The sequence below is a fragment of the Neophocaena asiaeorientalis genome, unplaced genomic scaffold (genome assembly GCF_003031525.2).
Source record: "Neophocaena asiaeorientalis asiaeorientalis breed wild unplaced genomic scaffold, Neophocaena_asiaeorientalis_V1.1 scaffold606, whole genome shotgun sequence".
Lineage (NCBI taxonomy): Eukaryota > Metazoa > Chordata > Mammalia > Artiodactyla > Phocoenidae > Neophocaena > Neophocaena asiaeorientalis.
In genome coordinates, this window is record NW_020173687.1 from 12,026,938 (window position 1) to 12,051,957 (window position 25,020).

Genomic DNA, 25,020 nt, shown 5'->3' on the forward strand with positions numbered 1-25,020 from the left:
GGTGGGGGGGGGGGTTGGTTTTTGGTTTTGGTTTTTGGGGTGGTTTTTTTTTTTTCCTTGCTGTGTGAAAGAAGAAACAGAAAGCACGACTCCTTCTCAAACTGGCTCACTCAGACACTTTGGGACAAACCCTGGACACCACGCTGGAGAGAGGCCTTAGTCTGGCCCCAGAGCTGAAAGCACCAGAGAAAATCACATGCTTCCTACTCAGCCTGAGCTGACCTTCTCGGCGTGCTCTGGCCCACACCTACCGCGGTACCCACGCCGTCACCACTGCTCTCTTCCAAGAGATACGTATTCTTAGTTTCATTATTTTCTTTTGATTGAAATGACACTATATAAAATTTTCATTTGAGAGTTTCTCAGTTGTATTTAGTTACATAGCACAGTTTAGAAACTTGTCTGAGACTGACCTTATCAGTAATCTAACCGGCAAAGATCATATCCGTGTGTATGTGGTTATACATTTTTATTTCATTGGACTAACCCAGGACCATTTCAGTGATGAAAATTGTGTGCCCTCTGGTTTAGCTGAAACAGTCCTGCACTTCTCAGAAACCTTGAAGTCTCCCATAGTTGTATAAATTGGACAATTTAGGAATTTTAAACTTTAAATGATCATTTGGTTCCTTTTCTATTTTATTTTTGTTAATGCAACAGGACTTAAACAAATGAACTTTGATCTTTGTTTTAAAGATTAAAAAAATTGTGTGTGTGTATATATATATGTGTGTGTGTGTGTATATATATATACACACACACACACACACACACATATATATATATATATATATATGACTCTTGAAGACACATAGCTTTCACTACACTACAGGATATGATCTCCATCCATGTAGCACATCTACAACTGCAGATTGATTTTCCTTGAGTGCTTTATACTGTTGATTACATCTCCATGTAGGGCTGAAAAGAATGACCCACGTTTATCTCTGTAACTGTGTTGCTTTTGATGTCGTGTTGCTGTACACAGAAATGTGTGCAGCGAGGTCCTGCGTATGGTCCAGATGAAAAGCACGGTAGCCTTGCGAGTTAAGTACTGCTTCGATTCATTGTTTACGCTGGAATTTTTTCTCCCCATGGAATGTAAGTAAAACTTAGTGTTTGTCACCAATAAATAGTAATACTAAATTTTTTTTGTTAATTTATTCTTAAATGCCACTACTGCTAGGTTGGTCCCTCCCAACCTGCCCCCTATACTTTTTTTAAGAAAAAAACTTTGTAATGCTTGTGATTCCATTTGGGCAAAATTCTGAAGCTCTGAAATAACTTTATATCAAACCATTGATCAATAAACAGCTACTAATGAATTTTTGGTCCTGTCGAGCAGTAACTGAAGCAGTAAGGGAAGATGTGAGGGCATGGAAGCATGGCGTGGGGGGCACTGCTGCCAGTGAGGGGCGAGTGGGTGCCCGGGTGAAGGGAGGCGCCTCTCATCTGAACCAGATGTTGTCACCCAAAGAAATGACCGAGAGGAGAGAGGCTTCCTGGTCACTTCCCTCAGGCGGGCTCGCGCTTGGAAGAGTGAAGGTGAGGCGTTGCATTCTAGTCTGGCTGAGGAGTGGGGCTGGTGGTTTTCTATTTTTTCGTTTTAGAATATGCTCATCAATGTGGTTCACTATAAAACCAGCCTGTGGGTTGGACTGCAAGAAGCACCGAAAGTGAGCAGGTTATGGAAAAATGCTACAGGGTATAAGGGGACTCAGCAGGGCAGGGATAAAAGCAGTGAAAGGAAAGGCATTTTTTCCCTTTCCAATCCTGGATTCAGCATTTCTGCAAGAAGCCTTGATCCTCTTTAGTGATAGATGACATTTAGAAACCAAGGTCTGGGTGCTCTGAGACCTCACTGCTAGGGGTGTGTTGTGTCTGGGCCCTCTTAGTGGAGAGCTAGGAAGTGTATCTGTGTGTATGTATACACATCTGCCGATTTGTATATCTACTTAAAAGCCATGTGTTGGTCCTGATACCTCTGGCACCTCAGGGTTCTTCACAGCCTTCCCTGCTGTGTTTTTAGCACCTTTTCCAGCATCGAGATTGTAGCCAGTGTCCCAGCCTTGCCAGCCACTCCCTCCACTCCTGCCCTGAGATCTTGCTACCTCTGCCCAGCTCTCGCCTCCTTGCCTCAGTGTGTCTGTCCAACTGGCGACCCTCCACACTGTGAAGGGAAGATGGAAAGGGCTGGACAGTACAGTCTTAGAAGTAATTCATGACTTCTAATTGGCAGTCCAGTTGGCCCTCATTGACAGCACTCCAAGAAGGGGAAGTTTCCTCTTTAATATCTGGGATATTGTTAGGAAGGATCTACAGGTTTCTTTGCCAGGAGGTTTTTTTGAAGGTGATGTATTTTGGTTGCTTTGGAAAGCTGTCCAGATGGGATGTCCTTGACTATTCTTACATTGTAAGCTCTCAAACTAGTCTTGCCTCTGTGAAGGCCCTGTAGCTGTCATCACCTGCTGAGGACTCACTCACCTGCAGTATCTCTGTCTCAACAGGCTTTGAGAGAGCTGCCTGGGAATCGAGTTTGCACTAAGTTTTATCCCAACATGCTCTCTAAGAGTTGCAAGAACTTTGGCTCAAAACTAGCCCTTGGGACAACATGCAGTCCTGGTTTCCAGACTACAGGCAGAAAAACAGGCATGAAGGCACCTGAGAGGCAGGTCTGAAAAAATCAGAGCTGCGAGTCAGCCACAGTAAGATTAGTGGGTCTTAGGATTTGAGGAGCATCGATCTGCAAAGGTGGAGCAGCTCCTGTTGTCTTTGGGGAAGACAGACTTAGGATTCAGTCACCTCACAACAGGTGCACTGACATTAGGTCAATTTCGTTAAGTTCCTCTTATCACAGGGAGATATTAATGAGTAAGGATGATTTCCCCATAGCAGGGTTTTGTTCTGGTTTGTATTTTTAAAGGCCTTCTTGAGCCGAGCAATGTGAACTGTAGCTCTTTAAAAAAGTGTCATTTCTGAATCTAGGTTTTGTTCCATAGCTCACTGAGCTAAGGTGCCCGGCTTTGCAGGGTGAATGCCCAGCGACGGAGACCTTGGCCTGGGTCCCAAGGTCTGTTAGAGTCTGGGGTTCTTGTGACCCGTGGGACAAGACACCCAGCCATTCCCAAGAAGCAGTGTGCTGCTGCTTGCTCTCTAGGAGCTAATAGGAGCTCAGCAGAATACAACCACCGGAAATAAACCTGAGGACGGAGATGTGTAGCTGTTTGTTTGTATGAAACTTAACTTCAGAAACTTCCGACATCACCATCTCTGGTTTAAGTGCTTAAACGTCTGTGTGCCCTTAAAAACAGACAAGAAAACCTTTCTAAATCCATAAATAATGGATTGTTGAGCACTTAAGCACTGCTGGATTGGCAGGGAGGAGTTAACCAATTTTCTGAAATAGCTTTTAAAGAGATGTGTGTTAAGATGCAAGGCTAACAGACTGGAGAGGGTGTGGTTTCTAGTCATCAAAGCAGAGCTGTTTTCTTGGTATCTGGCACTGTGTGCTTGCAGTGGTGTGTTTAATGTACATATACAATGTACATATAGAATATACACATGGAACTGTAATTTTTACAACTCCATATTCTAATCAGACTTCTTGGCATACCAGTTTTTATTAGGAAAAATTATATGTAGTTTGGGAAACTGGTACTGCTTTGCTTAATATGTGCTTAATAACTTGTTTGATATTTTAAAAGTAATTTCCTTTGTACATTCTTTTACAAATACTTTCATCAAAACCTACTTTGTTGGAAGTAGGCCTGCGATGACAAATTGTAAAGCAGTCTTTGTGTAGTGGTAATTTTGAAAAGGACCTCTGAAAGTAAACTGTGAAAAATTTGTAAGTTATCCCTAAAAGCCCTCTATCCAAACACAAATCCTCTCGTTTATTTCCACCCCCTTTCACACGCACTTCTTTCATGATTGTGTCTGCAGTGCACATGCAGTGGTGCCACCCATTGTAAAGCTGAACAACCTGGAGCCCGGTGGTCCCAGAGAGGATCAGGTATGCCCGTCCCCTGCTGCCCTCCTACAGAGCCAGTTGGATCCAGCCTTCAGCTCACTGTGGCTGTCCTCACTTCTTTAGGCTGCAGTAGAAGCAGTGACAGGGGTGTCTCTCTCTGACCTTTGACATTGCTGAGCCTGGATTCAGTAGTGGGCAGTTGGTGCCACTTTGGAGTGAGATCTAACAATCCTGTGTCGCTTCCTCAGACTCTTCTTGCCTGCCTTTTTAATCGTGTATTGGCTCCAGCTGCCAAAAGCCTGCCCCAGGAAATGGCCTGAGATTCCCTTGGGCCTGTGTTTTACTGTGTAAATATCGCCGCCTCCCCACAGGTCTGTATGCTGAGCATACGCTCACCTGGTAGATTCAGGACGCGTATCTGAAAATGCTCCTCTGGACCCCTAATAGCTTACTTTCCTCTCCGATTGGCTCCTTGGGTTCATGGACAAGAACAATGTAAACCAGGTTGAATCCAGCTAAGAAAACCGCAAATGCTCAGACCTTCCCTAGCCCAGGGACCATGATTTTTGGACATGTCGTAGGGCTGTGTTCGGGGAGTTATGGCCTAGAGTGTTTGTTGGCAACCAGTGTGTCCTCTGAATCCCCAAAGCCTGAGCAGCCCCAGACCTGGCCCGACTCTTTCTGAGGTGGTTTGACCACCTTTGTCATTGCTCCCCTTGGCCAGGTAACATTTTCCCAAGGCCCCGAGCGAGGAGCAGCCTGGTGGACGGTGGACTGGGTGTGGATAAGGCTTCCGTGCTGTGAAGAGCGCCTGTAAATAGATCACCTCACGAAGGGCCAAGGTGCTGTAACGTAGGTGGGTGAATACCAACGTGTAAGTAGCGGCTCAGAGTCTGCAGTGCGCTCACCGCAGAAGTCAGACCTTCCGTTGTTCTCGGAGCCCAGAGACAGACTCTGAAGCCGCTTGCTCCCAGGCAGTTTCTAGAGTCCCACTGCTCAGGGTGGCTGATGGAGAGGCACTGGCCCAACTCCTTGCTGGAGGCGTCTGGAGCCCTCCTCTCCCCCATTCTGTCCTCCTGTCCAGCTGGCAGGGCTCTCCTCCCTGGGCTGCAGACCGTAGTGCACTTCCAGGTCTCTCCCAAGAAAACGTGTGGAGAAAGATGCCATGAGAACAGGAGTTCGTGTCCGTCTCAGCTACGGCTGGAGAGAGTGGTTGAGTTCTGGAAGAGGCCCACGAAGGCTGTGGCTCCTCTGGGCCCTAAGCTGCCGCAGCCGTCTTCCGCCTGCCACCCTTCGTTAATTTCCTATCGTTACAATATGATCCCTTCTGACTTCTGAGGCCACGAAACCTTGGACTCTTAACAGTGTTCACAGCTTGTGCCGCGCCTGCGTGTCTTTCTGATTCGGTTTTTCTTGGCTTCTTCACCAGCTTGGGCGTGAGCATCAGCTCACTGGGAGGGCTGTTGGTTAAAAGGCTGCTGGGTCCCTTTCCCAGATGTGCTGATGCCGTAGGTCTGGGGTCAAGAATGTGCATTTCTAATAAAGTCCCAGGTGATGTAGATGTACTTTGAGAACAACTGTCCTCAAGCAGTAACACCCGTGAAGTTGCTGGTGACTTTTTTCTAATACAAAACATACAGCTGTAAATTATGCGTGCTCCTTTGGATGGCACCCCCACATCCTTCGAATCATGTTGAGAAACGCTGCCTTTGGCTGAACAGAGGGCAGGCAGCTTTGGCCTCACTGTCTTAGGCTCTGCACCGTGCTGTCCCAGCCCAGAGTCAGTCTGTCCTGGGGACTGAAGGCAGTGTCCTCAACAGCCTGTTAGGAGGATGGGGGTTTGGAATGCTCAACCTGCAGCCGCTGGCTTAGCTCGTTGCCGCCACCCTGGTTCTCCTTGGGAAGGTTTCTCTGCAGGCACCATCACAGAGACTTCTTCCAGCCTGAGATCTACAGTCACGACGGAGGCAGCCCTCTGTGTGGGGCTGGCTCCAGCTCAACTTTGGCTCTCAGGAGTGGGACTGTACGGCCTGCCTAGGACACTAAGCCCTGCTCTGTCTGAGAGTGGCAGGACCTGGTGGGTGCTAGGTTCCTCCCCACTGCCCTGCGGACCCACGAGGAGACAGTTTAGGATCTGTCTTCGCAGCTGACGTCTGCTGAGAAATCCAGTTTCCTGAGAGTAGCATTTCCCGCTCTAGACTCAGGAGGATTGACCCTTGACTGCTTGCCAAGGAGATGGACCATCTTTCCGACGTAAGGTAAACAAACCTCTCGTTTGGCTTTCCACTTCTCCTCCGGTCATCCTCCTTTTGCATCAGGTCTGAGAAACTTCCCCGTGACCTGTCTGCGGTGGCTCTTTCTTCCACGTTGTCAAGTTTTTCTCTCACGTCATCCACATTATAAGGGAGAAAGTTGACTTCTCCAACCACATGTGAGCTTTTGAAAGTCTTTATTACCTGTCATGCAGGAACCCCAGAGAAAGGTTGGTGGATGATGGTGGTTCTTCATAGTGTTTACCTCACAGTCACGCCCTTATTAACTGATTACCTGTTACTAACTTTTGCAAAGCCATGGTATAGTGGCCAAGTCCTGTGCTCTGGACGCCATGCTGCCTGGGTTTGAATCCCAGTTCCACCCAGCTGTGCAAGCTGGTAATTTCCTCCACCTCTCAGGAAAGAAGGATTTGGACCTGTCACGTTCTCAGACCGAAGACTCACATCTGGTTCTCAAGGTTCCATGAAACACTGGAAGAGGGAGGCTCAGCTGGGAGTCCTAGCAATTAACCTAAAGAAGCTGCATGGCCCACGAGAGCCAGTGAGCTGTAAAAAGAACATCTCAGAGAAGAGTGGAAGCGTTCCCATGTAACACTCAGAATGAAGAAAGCTTACGAAAACCAGTCAGGATCCGAATGTATCACAAGATAAAATGGGGCATGGTTTGCTCTGAGCAACTGACAGAATATGAGGGCCAAAGCCCAATCCATTTGACCTTGACTCTAAGAACATTCTCTTTTGATGGATGCAAGAGTCAAACCTTGAGAGGAAGAAATATAATCTCTACACACTGCCCAGCTCCAGCTCTGAATACTATTCACACCATTGTAACAGCTCACATACTGTTTAACTGTTCTCACCTTTTAAAAGATACCTACAGATGAAGCACACAAAAGGAGTACTGCACAGGATGAAAAGCCATCTGCTGTGACAGCGTGAAAATGAAGGCAAGAGGTGGACGGTGGGAGACGTCCTGTTACCAGTACAGAGGACCCGACACGAGGGCCACAGTTGATGGGACTACAGTTAGGGTTATTATTAAAGATGAAGAGAACTGTAAAAGGTAGGCTGGAAGTAAGCGGTGTGAGCCAAGTTCTGATTTGTCGTAGCGGGGAGTTATGAAGTCTTATGGTTGATGTATCAAGATGAAGAAGAATTAAGTGGTAAAGAATTAAGATTATAGGCAGTACTAGTTGAAAGGTGTTGCCTCTGGGAGGGCAGAGACTTGTTGCTCAGATACAAGCCCTATTTACTAATTAATTAGACTTTTACCACACGCAGCTAATAGTCTGACTGGATGCCACATTCATTATGCCCCACAAATAAATGAAATAACGAAGTAAGGCCCAGTGTGGGTAGGGATGTGCTACAGAAATTGGCACAACCTGGCCCAATAATTCCACCTTCAGGAAACAGACGTAGACAGATATTGGCATATATAGGATGTCCCACCTCAAGAATTATTTATAAAATAAAAAATCTCTACATGTCCAACAGTGACTGTATAATTTGGTAGTGGTATATCCAAATGATAAACAGGATACATAACCACTGAAAAATATTATTTGCTGGCTTCCCTGGTGGCGCAGTGGTTGGGAGTCCGCCTGCCGATGCATGGGACACGGGCTCGTGCCCCGGTCCGGGAGGGTCCCACATGCCGCGGAGCGGCTGGGCCCGTGAGCCATGGCTGCTGAGCCTGTGTGTCCGGAGCCTGTGCTCCGCAACAGGAGAGGCCACAACAGTGAGAGGCCCACGTACAGCAAAAAAAAAAAAAAAAAAATGTTTGTTTGCCAAGAAAGTGTTTTAAATGTTAAAAGGTTTTTAAGAAAGCATATAAAACTGTATTTACAGGGACTTCCCTGGTGGTCCAGTGGTAAAGAACCCGCCTTCCAATGCTGGGGACTCGGGTTCGATCCCTGGTGGGGGAACTAAGGTCCGACATGCCCCGGGGCAACTAAGCCCGCATGCCACAGTAACTACTGAGCTTGTGCACCTCAACTAGAGAGCCAGCCTACCACAAACTGCAGAGCCCGCGCACCACAACTAGAGAAGAGAAAACCTGCATGCCCCAACTAAGACCCGACGCAGCCAAAAAAAAATAAACTTTGTTTAGGCAGGAAAGAAGAAAATTAATCAAAATGCTTAAAGAAGGTAGGAGTATGGATAATCTTTTATTTTCAAATCTTTTCCTGTATTTTCCACAAGGAAAATACACATAAAAGAGGAGATAATGATCAAACAGCACGGAGAATCAGTGGATCCGACACAAGACTCTCGTGAGGAACACTGCAATGACGTTTGCTCCGTGTCTAAAACTGTCCTGAGAGTGAGGGCCTTGCCTAGGCCAGGACTCCTCCAGAGTCTTCCCACCAAGTACTTTATGTTGTTTTATTCTTAAAACTATCGTGAAGTTAAGTAGTAGTACCCTCATTTTTCATAAGAGTAAAGAAAAGCATAGCGGTCAAGGCATTTGTTCAAGGCCTCAGTCAGCAGCAGAGGTGGAATTCAAACCCAGGTTGGCCTGCTCCCAGAGTATGAGCCCAGCTCCTCCTGCACACGAAGCATTGGCGCCACCGTTGAGGAACAGTCACTAAGACTTTTAGCCAAACACACCGCAGCAGCTTCAGCCTGCCATCTCTTAAAATCTTTACAACCTCACTTTAGAACATTTTAAAAAACCATTAACAGAAATATTCATGAATTATGCTAGAGTAGAAGTGCCAGCCTTCCTGTTCAGAAACTATTTAAAAAGGTGCACTTGTTTACAAAGAGAAACCATCTTCTGTTAAACTTTTAACTGAGGAAGGAAAAAATTCAGAACTTAAACTCAGAAGACTGATCAAGATGCTGAAACAAGGGTCCTCCAGAACAGTAACTATCCCTGCATTTACTTAACTGTTAACCAACGGCTTTAGCAAGCACAGAGCCAAATACGAGAGCTTGTCTGAGCGCCAAACGTAAACCATCACCAGTTCTGTTTGCCATTTCAGACTTTTCGCCTGTATTATGTTCACAGTTGAAAAATGGATCTCAGTGCTATCTCAACATCTGCCTGCCAGTGACCACTTTTAAGCCATGTAGTAATTATATGATTTAATACTTCGATTACTGGGTCAAAACAAAAATGGTGCAGTACACTAGATTAGATTAAGCTGGAAATCTCTCAAGCAACACAACAAAACCAACATGTGAAGAAAAGAAAGCATTCAAGTCAGGTGCCTGAGATTTGAAAAAAAACAAATCCACATAATCTGCACAGAATGAGATTCCAGTCTAACTGCACTAATTACACATAAAAACTGTGCCTCTCCAAGTGTCAACAGTCTGATTCTTTTTACCCCCTAAAGATAAAGGCCATGGAACCCCTGGGCCCAGTCCAGGGAGGAGCCAGACTGGCAGCCTTTGCCAAGATGGACTGACACCTGTAGGTTCCTCCTAGACCGCAGGTTCTAAGATGTCACCGTTGGAAAAGTTCCTTGTAACCTCTGATCTTCAGAGAAGAAAGACACTGCAAAAAAGAGCAAACACCTGCACTGTCTAAAGCAGTCCCAACAGCCTCGTGAAGCCGGGCAGAGCATTTCTTTTCCAAATCACAGAGGAAACCATCTACCTAAATAAAGTTCATGCTGCCGTCCAGGAACTGGTCTAGCTAGAAAGTTCTAACAGATGAGCCCCAAGTCTGCAGTAACTGTTCCCTTTCCCTTGTAAAAAAGACTAAGTAACCTGAGTTTGAGTTATTAAGAAATTAGGATTTTATGAAGTCCAGGAGAGGAAAAATTAAACTCTTCATTATAAAAATATCAGCACCAAAAGCCCGGGCTTAAGATGTTCTTAGATACAGATTTTAGGGCTCTTTTTTTTTTTTTTTTATTGCTGATTACAGATTTAAAACTATGAAATGTGCATTTCTTGGCAAGTTACATAAGTGATTTCTTTGCTTACTGACATTTCCAATAAAAGCTTAAGGAAACGGACAAAAACACAAAGGACAAGAAATACGAACAGCCTCAAAACAAAAGGATTTAGTAACAGAAAAAAAATCTCCACAGTTAAGTGTCTGTCAAATTTTAGAATTTTCAAAACTGTGCAATGCTCAACTCAACGTCATACACTAAGCTAGTAAAACTTGTCTTTGTAGCTGCAAACTGAAAAGGTCACCCACTTATTATCTGTGATCACACAAACCACCTAATTTTCTCAAGGTTCAGCTTAAAGCAACATTTAATAGACAAGTTCAAAAGGAACACTTGCTTTGTTTTAACACAGCTGTGCTCAGACGTCTCCACGATGTCCTCAGAAACCATCCTGGACTAAGCCAATTCAAAAAATACAGTTCAAAGCAGCGTCACACTAGCCGCCTGAAGGTATCCTTGGAGATACTGGAGCGCTTCTGCGTTGAGGCTGGTGCTCACCATTGAGGGAACCTACACAAGATGGGAAGCACACGTACAGCTGCTAGAGATCCCAACGTACAAACACAACGCCCCCGCACTTGCCGCCCTTCTACGGGGGAGCTGCCACAGCTCTGAGAAGGGCAGTCCATCACCAATAATTGTTTAAGGGATCCCCAAGTAACTCACCCGCTTTCATGCCTTCAAAAATGGGAAGATGAATGACAGAGTTCTTTGACAAGAAAGACACTTACCCTTCCTGGACAGGCAGTAGACAATTTGTGAAGTGACTGTGCCAGGTGGATTCTGGGGTTGTTCACCATTTGGCCTACAGGATCATGCTCTTTCTTCCCAGCGAATGCCAACTGTGAGAAGGCAGTCTGGTATCCTGGTGTGTCTTCTATGTCAATAAAGTGTTCTTCAAAGCCCGGGCTTAAGATGTTCTTAGATACAGATTTTAGGGCTCTTTTTTTTTTTTTTTTATTGCTGATTACAGATTTAAAACTATGAAATGTGCATTTCTTGGCAAGTTACATAAGTGATTTCTTTGCTTACTGACATTTCCAATAAAAGCTTAAGGAAACGGACAAAAACACAAAGGACAAGAAATACGAACAGCCTCAAAACAAAAGGATTTAGTAACAGAAAAAAAATCTCCACAGTTAAGTGTCTGTCAAATTTTAGAATTTTCAAAACTGTGCAATGCTCAACTCAACGTCATACACTAAGCTAGTAAAACTTGTCTTTGTAGCTGCAAACTGAAAAGGTCACCCACTTATTATCTGTGATCACACAAACCACCTAATTTTCTCAAGGTTCAGCTTAAAGCAACATTTAATAGACAAGTTCAAAAGGAACACTTGCTTTGTTTTAACACAGCTGTGCTCAGACGTCTCCACGATGTCCTCAGAAACCATCCTGGACTAAGCCAATTCAAAAAATACAGTTCAAAGCAGCGTCACACTAGCCGCCTGAAGGTATCCTTGGAGATACTGGAGCGCTTCTGCGTTGAGGCTGGTGCTCACCATTGAGGGAACCTACACAAGATGGGAAGCACACGTACAGCTGCTAGAGATCCCAACGTACAAACACAACGCCCCCGCACTTGCCGCCCTTCTACGGGGGAGCTGCCACAGCTCTGAGAAGGGCAGTCCATCACCAATAATTGTTTAAGGGATCCCCAAGTAACTCACCCGCTTTCATGCCTTCAAAAATGGGAAGATGAATGACAGAGTTCTTTGACAAGAAAGACACTTACCCTTCCTGGACAGGCAGTAGACAATTTGTGAAGTGACTGTGCCAGGTGGATTCTGGGGTTGTTCACCATTTGGCCTACAGGATCATGCTCTTTCTTCCCAGCGAATGCCAACTGTGAGAAGGCAGTCTGGTATCCTGGTGTGTCTTCTATGTCAATAAAGTGTTCTTCATCAGGAATAGTATTATCTTCAGGTAACTCAAATAGGCCAATCAGAGACTGTAATAAAGGAGTCCTGGATTGGAAGATGACAAAAAGACTGAAGTAACTGCTCTGAAGACTTAAACAAGTCTTAAACAGCTTCCTCAGAGACATAAGACTGTAGACTCGTAGTCCCCAGAGTAATAAGGGACCTTTGAAATTACGAATGAAATGGTGCTTATGCCTAACCAGAAACCATTCCGTTCTTTTGGCCATAGCACCCCAATGTCTCTCTCTTTCCCCAGAGCTGCCAAAGCTGGCTTGTGTGAGTAACCCAGGCCTGGCTCATTAGAAGGCCATATGGCATCAAGCCAGACCAAGGCAATCCAGTGCTTCTAAGTTAGAAGAAATAAGCTTCAAGTTGTCAGGTCACTTGACGGAAGGCTACTTGAGTGAAACCATAGTAAGGGAGAGGCAAAAGGTCAAGAAAAGCTAGGTCTGCCCATCGAGCTAGACATCAAGCACGAACACATAAACCTCCTTCTCTTGGCCTATTCAGACTCAGGCCAGTTTAGTCGAGTGACTATCATGAAAGTCTTAGAGATCACCTAAACCACGGACTTTCAGCAGGCTTTTCAAAGGGGTCCATGAATTCCCCTACAAAGAAAAGTTAATCAGGGGACTTCCCTGGAGGTCCAGTGGTTAAGACTGCACTTCCACTGCCAGGGGCATGGGTTTGATCCCTGGTCGGGGAAACTAGGATCTCACATGCTGTGCAGCGCGGCCAAAAAAAAAAAAAAAGTTAATCAGGAAACAAAGATCTTTCTGGGTAGGCTCAGAAGAACCCACAAGTCATGTCTTGGATCTCATGGTTGCTAGGGGGGAGGCTGAGGTCAGAACCAAATTCTCTTGGCTCCCAAGAGGATAAGCTTGGTTAATTTTGTAGTCACAGGGGAAAGAAACTGTAATTTCCAAAACACTTTAGAATGGAGTACTTACCATAGCTTGGTATACTCTGTATCCATCATTGGGGGACATTCTGTTAGTAATTTGGTTATGCCAACCGCACAAATCTTTTTCTCTACATTTCCAGATACTTTCTGAATTTCAGGAATAATGATTTTTTCCAAAACCATTCCAAACATTCTATGAATCAATGCAAAATAGATTCATTCAGTATTTCATTATACCACTATAGTCTAATTTAACAGTGAGATGCTTACATTATTTATGCTCAGTGACTCCTTATGAATATAACAAAATACAAAATAAGGCTGTTAATTTTGGTCAACTGGATGGGAGAGACCTAAAAATGACAGAACAAAAACATCAAACCTCTACTCTGTGACCAACTGCCATCATCTTTTGTGAATACTACCTTAAGCCTCTGCTCAAGGAAAATTTTTATAGCCATTTTTTTGGTCTTGTATGTTTTTAAAAATTACTCATGAAATCTTTGAAAAATTAGAAATCAGAAAACAGATAAGCAAGAAGAAAAAAAGAATTACCATCACCCCACCATCCAGCATTAACTAGTTTTAACATTTTTGGATTAGAAGCTTCCCAACTTTCTATGCTTACATACCTTTAAGTATGTAAATGTTAATGGCTGTATTTAAAAAAAATGATTTGGCCTATGAATGTTGTCACAAACATCCTAGAAGTAAAGTTTTTTATAATTCTAAATGCTGTAAAATTCTCAATTTTTACTCCCATTATTTTATGAAGAATTATTTTACTAAATTCTTTCAAGTGGAAACAGTAGATAGCAAAGAGCATGGACATTCTGATGCTCTAGGTAACAAGTGCATATTTTCTGCTCTACAGAAAGACCATACCAACTTAGGCACCACCAGCACTGGATGAAACTGCTGATTTCCTCACAATTTCCTATAGCTCAAAAAGCGTATTTTCTGGTACATTTCAGGTTAATTCATTTTTTTACATTTCAATCAATCTGGAATTATTTTTGGTACATACAGATGCGGAAAGTTTTTCTCCAAGGAGCTGTCCTCCTTTCCATCCTTCCTTCCCTACTGCATGGGAAATGCTGCCTAACTGCATTCTCATGCACATATACTAAGGCGAAAGCAAAACTGCTCTGATCCAAACTCTCCTCATTTGAAAAATCACAGTGGGCCCTAACAAGAGAGGCAGGCTCCGGGAGACAATGCCAGCCGGCTAACACAACACTGGCGGTAGGGGATGCTGGGGGATGGGGCAGGGGGTGGGGGTGGAGACCTTCGGGAATTAGGAAAACGTTTGCAGTATTTCCTTCTTTACAACCCAGCCCCCCAAGAATATTTTGGAAACCACAAAGGTAACTAGCACTGTGCATCAAGAACTATAAAGTCATCTATAAAATAGACTAAGAGGTCAAATGTTTTGCTTTTAAAAACAGGATAATAAATAATGAAGACAGACTTACTTTGGTTGTATACCATCAAATATTTCTTGCAGTGCTAGCGCCCCGTATTTTATGCAATACAAATTAATAAAGACTAAGAAACCTGTTGAAAGGAGGTGCAGAATTATCAATACAGAGGACTCACCGCATTAAATTAGTGATTTAGTAAAAGTCTGCCAAATGAAATCTTCAGATCATTAAAACCCAATGGCTACCTCTGGCATCAATACTGGCCTTTTAATACAATTTAACATACAGAATCGCTGCCTTTATAGTACAGTCATAAAAAGGCTTTACATACAGTCTCTGATTTATATTTCTTTATGATATTTCTATTAAAAATGAAAAATGTTTTGATATTTAAACTTACAAACTAACCTCTGGAACACAATATATTGAAACTGATTTAGTGCTTGAAGAATATGAGCATCTTAAAATATTTTATATATAGAATTTATAACTGTTAAAAGGTTTATATGTACATATAAAGTCTAAGGGTTTTTAGCCTCTTTCCTTCATTATTTCTATAGTAACACCAAAATGATTTTACTTACTCTTGATAAACTTTGTTGTTTTGGAATTCTGAAGTCTTTGGAATAGCAGAATGAAGATTTGCTTCCTGTATTGGTCAACTGACTCACTAAAGAAGTGAATAAAAAAGCAACAATATAAATTCAGCATTTTTCTGAGTACTTAACAGAAGCCTCAATTAAATGTACATTGAGGTTACAGTCATACTCACGGAGGCATGTGCTCTATTATACTATTTAGAAGATAAAAACCTTGGTGGTCATTGGCTTTGGATGCAATCAGCTTCTGGAAGACACCTAATAAGCCAGGCTACAACAAATTAGATTAAATAATTAGTTAAAGAAGCAAGGATTAGTTCCAAAAGTTAAACAGGTGATATATTTTGGAAAAGGGTGCATGCTGTCATAATCTAACCCTTTTTCCCTTTTTCTTCTGAAGTGTAGAGGAAAAAAAAAAAACCCACCATAATAAGCCTTTAAAGTTAAGTTCCTGAAATTAACCTATTTGGCTCTTATTCTTTTAGTTTCCACCAGAGATAAATATTACTAAAGGATACCTAGTTCTAATAAAATATACATTAATGTTTTCTACTAATTAATTCTGTTACATGTTCTAATTAATTCCCTTTTTATTAAGTTTAAGAAATTAAAAAAAAAAGTTTAAAGAATCTGCCATCCCTAGTTTTTCTCAGTTACCTTAGAAAATTACAGTTACATCAAAATCTGACTCACAATTTTGTCAGCGGCAGCACTTGCTATTGTATTTGAACCTCGTTCTAAGAACGCCTGGAGAAGCCTCACTAGAGCAGGAATATTTCCTGTTCTTTCCCAAAGCACTGGCTGAAGGAGATGAGGAAATAAGGCCATATAGGAAGACGGGATGTCATTTTTGTGTGTTTCCAGAAGCAAAGACATCACTTGAAAGACATACGGAATAAATTCTGTTGATAAAAGTAAAAACAGAGCTGTCAGCTTCAGAATTAATGGCTCTGACACAAAAGGCACATATCTCTTAGGCAGACTGCATTTTATAATCACTTGAATACTTCAACTAGAAAAATAACTTTCTTTTACTTACCTTGTACATCATTTTGTAAAATTTCAGTAAACACCAGAAACAAAGCCTCCTCAAAATTTACAACAGCAGCAGGGTTAGCCTTGCAAGTTATTCTTATGGATAAACATATTGCTTCAAACATATAGTGATTAAAGTGAGGTTTGCTTGGGTTCTGAAATTAAAAAAAAAAAGCTTATGACTCTAATAATCCAATTGACTATATTAAAAATAACCTAAAACATTTAACCTTACTAAAAGCACACTGGAAGAGATGCCATTTTTTTTAAATCAATATTTAAAAAAACCCCACAAATTAACACTAAAAAGCCTGCATATATGTTAAAATTTTACAGTGCCTTTAAAATTCAGAAAATGAAGTAATACTAATGCCTGTTTGGATTTTTTTTTTTTTTTAAATGAGCAAAAGTCTACTTATGAAAAAACACTTCCGAATCACGGGGAGGTGACTACGTAAGCCCAAGCTCCCAGCGCTCACAAGGAGCTTTCTTAAACCTGTGTGCTCTCCTAGAGTCGTCATTGTAAACAGCGGTGGGAGAAAACGAGCAGGGACATAAAAGGCCTGACTCTGTCACTAGCCGTGTGTGTGACCCCAGGCAAACCTTAACCTCTGTGGGCCTCAGTATGTCTGTATCTGCACCGTGACAATCCTTCATATCATTTTCAATTTTCTTTTTCAAACAAAATCCTTCTTGGAAGGCTACCATATGAAGCTGATGAACTCAGAAGATGAGTGGGTATGTACAGGGGCAGGTGAAAGTGGAGAGGCCCTGTGTCTCTTTTCTCTCAATTCCCCCAAACCCAAATAGGCCCAAGGCCCTTACCCAGAATTCGGTGCAAACAAGATCACTATTCTCAGAGTCTCTCTAATACTTCCTATGACTTCATCTTCTTATCATAGAGTAATTAAGAATAAGCGTCTACAAAGGAATTTTATTGGCCTTAAACCGATTTATTTTCTAAAACTTGGTATCAATATTTAAATATGGATCAAAATATCTAAAATCTTTGATCAAAGAAAGTGAATTTTATTTTTGGGGAAATGAGTCAGGAAGAACAGACACAAGGACTTCAGTCATCATTTTATATTAGTCTGAATAGCTGCTTTTGTGTCCATTTGGTGCAAAGCCTACTTCTTCCATCTAAGATCATTTCAGATTGTTTGTACTTCCTCAATTCTCTTCAATGAACCCGTTACTTTTTAAAACGAGAATAAAATGTTTTAAAGTCTCTGAGCTTACACTTAAAGGAGAGTTCTGCCAAGGCTCCCATCTCTGTCACCCCACACTTTCAGAATCACACATTAACTGCTGGTCGGGAAGGAGTCACAGAGCTCTCCCTGTCCGACCGACTGCCAGGGAGTTCTGAGGCTCAAACAGTCTGAAGCATTTAGGTTAAAAAGCAACTGCACTTTCAAAACTGGTTCTGTTACCTTACTAACAGCTAATAGCTTCTGTGTAAGCTGAGTGATGAGAGTAGGGATGTAGGGGATTATGGCTTCTCGTAGGAGGGAAAAACTTCTCATGATAGCTGTAAAATATGAAAAGAGCAAAAACAAATAGTTAAACTTCAGAATAAAAGAGTGATTAGTGGGAGAAAAAAGTCCACTGATTCATAAACTAAAATCTTAAGACTCTTAAACAACCCCCAGATAGCTCTCTACATTTATAAATAATCTAAGTTTCCCTCCCTTTTAAAATTAGACCAACAATTGGCAACAAAATTTAGCTGGGAAGTGTTATTTCCAGAAGGCTTAAGGGACAATACAAAATAATGAAGTGGCTAAAGAAGCAGACCAAGAGGAGACCAAGAGGAGGCAGGTGAAGTAGTGGATGGACACGGGGGGCAGCAGGTGGAAGGGAGTCTGTTTTGAGTCTCCTTTACTTAGAAATTAGTGGCATGAAATTTTACCTCTAGCCTATTGGAAGTATGATCACAGCCTACCAGAAGCTGAAAGAAAAGGCCACTTGCCCATCTCCCCCCAAAAGAGAGACTAGGAGCCTAAGAAAAATCCAAAAGTACATGTAAAGCTAAGGCCCATATTACAGAATTAACTGCTCATTAACAGACACCTAAACACATTGGGCATAGGAGAGAAATACATTATTAAGCTAAAAATATATGATGGCTATTTCTGCACAAACAGAATAGATGTTTACTAAGTAGAGCATCTACTGTATGCTAGGCACACAGGACAGAAAGTTATCCTTTCTTGCCTCCTAAACTTGGCAGTGATGCCAAAGACTCACCCTCCAAGTAGCTAACTGCTACCTATCCCGCACCTCAGCCTAGATATCACTTGCTAGAGAAAGCTGAGGGTTACAGGATGGATCAGCGCCCCTCCTCTGGTCTGGCACAGAATCCTCACATTCATTCACACAACAGTATTTACTGGGAAGCCGTTACACACTGGGCGCTCCTGCAAACCCTAGGAGCACAGCAATGAAGACCACGGACCAGTCAGCAACCTCACAGAAATGGACATTCAACAAGAGTAGTTACACATCACTCTGGGGAGAAATACACTGCTGAAAACACACACACACACACACACACACACGTGTCCTGACCAAGCCAGAGGCATTGGGAATTAATTAAAAAAGCATTTCCGGACTTCCCTGGTGGCGCAGTGGGAGTCCGCCTGCCAGTGCGGGGGACACCCTGCTCCGGGAGGATCCCACATGACGCGGAGCAGCTGGGCCCTAGCGCCACAACTGCTGGGGCTTGCGTGCCTGGAGCCCGTGCTCCGCAACAAGAGAAGCCACCACAGTGGGAAGCCCTCGCACCACAACGGGGAGCGGCCCGCGCTCACCGCAACTAGAGAAAGCCCGTGTGCAGCAACTAAGACCCAATGCAGCCAAAAATACATAAATTTATTTTTTTAAAATAAGCATTTCCTATGAGTCATCCACCATGCTAGACTCTTGGAATGCAACCGCAAAGTAAGACTAAGACTGTCCCAGAGCTGTTCCCAAGACACTCTCCTAATGGAGCACCTGGCACATTGTTAGCAGCTGCCTGTGTCCCTGGCAGTATTTCTATGAAGGCAGGATCTGTGCGGGGTCTATCAAATACACCCAGGTTTCACACCAAGACCCAGCAGAACATGCCATCAATAAATGTCTGAGCTCATCTTTGCCCTCAAGAATTTCAACCTAGGAAAAGAAAAAAGGAGTTTGCTACCTTTTCTTTAGTAAGAGGAGTTCTATATCAAGTTAGGGTAAAATTTTTTCTGAAAACACCAACAAACGAAACTATTTTTCATTTAAAAATATCTAAACCTACCTAATGCTTGACAAACAGTATCTGGTTCATAGACTACATAACCTGAAGTACAACTCAGAGTGTTTACCACCCCTGTAGTCTGAGATTAGATACTTATAGTCTGTACACCAGGGAAACGGCCTACCTTTCATAATATATTCATTTTCTGAAGAGCCAGGAAGTGTGAGAGCTTTGAAAAGGTTTGTTAGCAGAATCTCAACAAACGGTGCGATTTCTGCAGCTGTAAAGCTATAGATGAAAAAACAGCTTTCAGTCACCACCAACTCTTGAGCTTGTCACTTTGGAACACCCTTCGCAACTACTAAATCACACTTCTTGGCATAAAAGTGAGCCATCTCCCACCAATGACAGTCGGAAGACAGCTTAGGAAAATACTGCTTTTATAAGTGCTCATGTTAAGTTCCTAAGAAGGCATATCTGGGACCAAACACAATTAAACAAACCCGGCAAACCCAACATTGTCTACGGCTGTTGAGGTCATCCCTGGTTCACATCTGTCACCATCGAGAACAGAGCCCGGACTCTCAGTCAGCTAGCTTTCCTGGAGGTGGAGCAAGTTCGGAAATGTTTTCTGCATAAATTCTGGGCCTGAAGACAGGTACTGGCTTAACTCGCCTAAAGGATAACCTTTCAACCCTTAATTGGCCACTGTACATATCCGTACTTCAAGTTCTTGATGAAGAAAACAACCTAGAATGTTTTCCATCTCTTACCCAAAGCTGTTTCAAAAAATAACACTGTTGAAGAAAAGGCCTGAAAGACATGCAGACCACCCAATCCTCTGCATTTTATCCTTGGATCAGGCCACAACAGCTACTGCCTTGGACCCCAGAGAATTACTTTCACTCAGCTGTGTCGTGTCTCAGCGCTAAGTAAGATCACAAAAGCAGCCAGGTGAAAATAACTCTGTTGCATGATGTCGCTATGAACAGGGCTACTACACTGTATTCCCTTAACAAAGGCCCACTTCTGAATAACTTCATTTTAATCTCATGGACATTTTAACTCACCAAGTTTCTCTCTGCCTTGGCCGCTAGAGGACTCCACATAAAATCCACAAGTTTCTTTCTTTAACTACTGTACAGGATCCTCTGACACACTTCTGTTTATTAACCTCACACCCCAGTTATTTTCCTTTGCTCCAATTTCCTCCATTTAACTCTATTGTCAAAATGTGTCTACTCTGGCATGCAGTCTCAAATCCTTTTGGAATGAGGCATAGTATAAATGAGTAAAATATACACATTTATTTTTTTAACTACTAATGAAATTAAGAATATACTGAGATATCTCTGACCAGTACAGAATGGTCTTCACCCCGAGATGAAAACATATATTGCATCAAATACTTACAGAGCGGCATTGTTAGGCCCCCTCATAGTAAACATTCTCTCAAGAGCATGTGCTGCGTAAGTATGAACAACAGTACTGTCAGCTTGAAGATGACTGATTAAGAGAGGAATAGAGACTAAAAGATGCTCTTTTGGTACCTGAAAAAAACAATATACATGCTGTAACTCACTGATACTATCTTGAGTAAAAGATAGCTCTAAGAGAGTGACTTGCTGATTCTAAAAAGTGTGTTCTTTTTCAGCCACTATTACAATGGAGATGATACAGGTGAAAAAATCAAAACTTCTACCTTCACATAATGGTTCAGCTCACACTCACTTTTCCAATTCTCTTTCTCTGAGCATAAAACTATGGTTAGGGTAAAATAATAATATCATGGAGAAGCAGAGATTTCATTAATCTTAGAACCATACTTTTCACTAGCAAGTTATTTCTTAGAAAAGTCATTCAAGCTCTCTGTGCCTCATTTTCTCCTCTTAAAAGGGGGGCGGGATGGCGTAAACATAAGCATACTAATCTTCACTAAAAACCTCTAAAACTTTAGCATATCCTTTAGTCTTTAAAACAGAACAGCTTCACAAGGTTGCATGTAACCCTGGTAGATACCTGTCAAAGACACATAAAAAGCATAAATCAAGAAACTGAGGAATCATCCACAGGAAATAAACTGTGGCATATTCTTATGCTAGAATACTACACAGCTTACCACAAAAAAAAAAAAAAGAATACTACACAGCTATTAAAAATGAACTCTAACACATCTACTAAAAACAACGTTAAGCACAAAAGAAAACTAGGTATGTAGACCAATACCTATAGTAGGGTATCATTTAAATAAATAAACTTAAACCTATGTAATATACTATAGAATTTTTGTGGAAACAAACGTGTAAAGCCATAAATAATCACGTACACTGAATTCATTCATTATCTCTGGGGAGAAAGAGAATAGAATGGGAATGGGGAGGGCGTGCCCTGCGTCCCTCCACTGTGTGTGTAGGTTTAAGTAATTATGGCCTGGAGTTAAGATTTGTGGTGGTTATGTATCATTAAATTATTCTCTATTCCTGCTTGTGTGTTTAAAATAATTTACAAGATGGCTGCAGGGTAATTTGGTGGAGGTATTGGAGGGAGTAAGACGAACTGTGCTGTTTTGTTTTCTGTGTCACTAAAATTAAAGTGACAGTGTTAAGAATCAGAAGGATTATATAACTAAACAGCAAAAAAACAATCCAATTAACTCAGCAGAGGAGCTGAATAATATTTTCTTTCTTATTTTTTTTTGGCCACACTGCATGGCTTGCAGGATCTTAGTTCCCTGACCAGGGACTGAACCCAGGCCCCAGCAGTGAAAGCGCTGAATCCTAACCACTGGACCACCAGGGAATTCCCCTGAATATTTTCCCAAAGAAGACACAGAGATGGCTACAGGCACCCCCAAGCTCACAGGCAGCATTAACAATGGCCAAGATCTGGAAGCAACTTAAGTGCCCATCAGTGGATGAATGGATAAAGAAAGTGTGGAATGCACACGTGCACGCACGCGCACGCACGCACACACACACACACACACACGGATGGAATGTTATTCAGCCATAAAAAAAGAAAATCTTGCCATTTGCGACAATATGTATGGACCTTAAGGGCATTATACTAAGTGAAATAGAGAAAGACAAACACCGTGTATCTCACACGTGGAACCTTAAAAAACAAAATAGGATTAAAAAAAACACCAGAAAAACAAACTCCTACGGAGCACAGATTGGTGGTTGCCAGAGGCGGGGAGTGGATGAAACGGGTGACAGGGGTCAAAAGGTAAAAACTTCCAGTTACAAAACAAGTCATGAGGATGCAATGCACAGTGACTACAGTTACTTCTATACTGCATATAGAGAACAGATCTCAGAAGTTCTCATCAACAGAAAAAAAATTCTGTCAGTGTGTATAGTGACATGTTAACTAGATTTACTGTTATCATTTCACAATACATACAAATATGAATCATTATGTTGTATACCTGAAATTAATGTCAGTTATTTCTCAATTAAAAAAAAAAGACGAGGCTCACTGAGGGAAGAGTAGATTGGAGTCTCCCCACTCTGGGGGGTGTCTGCTCATTGACAGGCACTAGGTGGTGGAATTTCTCTCTTTCACTCTCTTTGCTGAGGCCCAATAACTGAATGTGTGTAAGTCACATGAGGTGGGATTCCATCATAAGCATTAACACTGTACTTGACAAAGAGTAAAAACTTACTACATGTAAGCTACACTCTTTCTCCACCACAGCTGTCAAAATGGTATTCAGCCCTGAAGTAGATAGAAACTCATAGAATTTATCTGTCTTCCCTGGGGGGTGGCTGTTAATAAATTTCTATGTTGTGATCTTCAAACAGACAACAGCAGATAACTTAATGGTGGAATAATCGGTGGTTTAAAAATGCCCACTGCATTTCCAACATAGGAAACGGAGTACTCCTGCACAAGGGGCAGCCCCAGGTGTGGGTCTGTTTTCCTTTCTCTGGTCGAGAGTGCTACAGTTGGCTGGAGCCTGAATGTGATTGATCAAAATGGGGAATGATATGAAGATAAAGTTTTATAAAGGAGATTTATGTTGTAAAACTAGATACTTCAGGATCCACAAATTCTTATTCACGGTTCAAACTATTTGGAAAATATATGAATCAAGAAATGAAAAATGTTAAGGGTATTTTGATTCTGAACATGTTTGGGGAGCTGTTGTGAATAGCTTTAACAAGGAAAGGGTTGTGACCAAAAGACTACATCAGTGACTTGAGGGGGTGGATCCAGAGTCTCTGTGAACTTGCTGGACTGACTTTTAGCTTTCATTGGTCCAGTGGAATCAATAAAATTGATCGTGCCTGAGAACATACATAGGTAGATGAAATAATATGTCTTCTACCATTAAAAAATAATAATAATCAGAAGGAAATTACATGTTTTCTAAAAATTAAGACCAACAATCAGATGGAAATATGGACAAAAAATATGAATAGATAGTTCGCAGAAATGAAAATGGCCCTTTAAATGGAAAGATGCGGGGCGGGGGGAGATAAATTGGAAGACTGGCACTGACATATACACACTACTATATATAACACAGATAACTAATAAGGAACTCCTGTATAGCAGCACAGAGTACTCTACTTAATACTCTGTAATGGCTTATATGGGAAAAGAATCTAAAGGATGGATATATGTGTAACTGATTCACTCTGCTGTACACCTGAAACTTAACACACAATTGTAAATCAACTATACTCCAATAAAAACTAAGAATAAATAAATAAACGGCAAGATAAACTTTTAAACTCTAAGCAAAATACAAAGTAAAACTACAATAAGATACCATTTCACATCTGTGAGTTTGGCAAAATGGCAAAATTCCAACATCTTTGGGGAAATAGGTGCTTTTTTTTTTTTTTTTTTAAATGCAACATGATACAACCCCTGTGGAGATTTGGCAAGATCTGGCAAAATTACATGTAAGTTCACCCTCTAATCTAGTAACGTCACTTCTAGGAATCTGTCTCAAAGTTACAATGGCAAAAACACTATGTGACACATACAAAGCTATTGTTTCAAATAATTAGCATTATTTAAAATAGTGGAAGTTAGAAAACACCCAGAACATCTACCTCTTGGGGGACTGGTTGAGTAAAACACAGGAGAGCCACCCAGAATACTATGCTATTTAAATTAAAAAAAAAAAAAAAAAGAGGGAACTGTGTAAATACTACCATGGAATGACATCCAGGATTTACTAAGTGAAAAAAAGCAAGGTGTCAGAATTCCCTGATGGTCCAGTGGTTAGGACTCCAAGTTTTCACTGCCATGGGCCCGGGTTCAATCCCTGGTTGGGGAACTAAGATCCTGTAAACCACGTGGTACGGCCAAAAAAGAAAAAAAAACAAAGTGAAAAACAGCGTGTTTAGCATACTCTCCTCTGTGTAGGAGGAGGGGAAATACATAAATATATCTAGGACAGTATTAGGTTATATTTTTAAAATTAACTAATGGAAACATAAACCAAAACTTGGTAAAAAATGGTTACTTTTAGGACAAGAGAAGGAACAGGGAGGAAAGCTAGACCTTTCTGAATGTACCATGCCTGACTTTGGAGGTATGTAAAGTAACCTTTCTCATGCCCCCCCCCCCAAATAAAACCCCACAAACAGAAGAATCTAATTATTTATCAAGTTAATGGCAAAAATGCACAAAGAATAATTTCAAGTTGCTTTAAACATAGTATTTCTTGACTATACATGCCTAATAGGATAATATACGAAGGATATAAAAAACACACAGAAATCAAACAGCAT

At 41.9% G+C, this 25,020-nt stretch overlaps 1 protein-coding gene across 4 annotated transcripts in view; it reads right to left on the reverse strand.

Annotated features, from left to right (window-relative positions):
* Window positions 1-9,972: 9,972 nt before the first annotated feature.
* Window positions 9,973-25,020, reverse strand: part of CSE1L (chromosome segregation 1 like) — a 42,354-nt gene continuing 27,306 nt past the window's right edge. For 2 of the 4 annotated variants that reach the window (XM_024750304.1, XM_024750301.1), the window contains exons 15-25: window positions 20,681-20,817; window positions 19,452-19,555; window positions 17,475-17,572; window positions 16,046-16,196; window positions 15,700-15,908; window positions 15,180-15,277; window positions 14,992-15,077; window positions 14,459-14,540; window positions 13,030-13,176; window positions 11,893-12,124; window positions 11,068-11,671 (exon numbers count right to left, since the gene is read on the reverse strand). In XM_024750304.1, coding sequence (XP_024606072.1) covers window positions 11,582-11,671; window positions 11,893-12,124; window positions 13,030-13,176; window positions 14,459-14,540; window positions 14,992-15,077; window positions 15,180-15,277; window positions 15,700-15,908; window positions 16,046-16,196; window positions 17,475-17,572; window positions 19,452-19,555; window positions 20,681-20,817 — 1,434 coding nt within the window. In that variant the 3' untranslated portion in view covers window positions 11,068-11,581. Of the gene's footprint in view, window positions 10,668-10,888; window positions 11,039-11,067; window positions 11,672-11,892; window positions 12,125-13,029; window positions 13,177-14,458; window positions 14,541-14,991; window positions 15,078-15,179; window positions 15,278-15,699; window positions 15,909-16,045; window positions 16,197-17,474; window positions 17,573-19,451; window positions 19,556-20,680; window positions 20,818-25,020 lie in introns of those variants that run through there. The other 2 variants (XM_024750303.1, XM_024750302.1) reach the window with 2 other exon arrangements.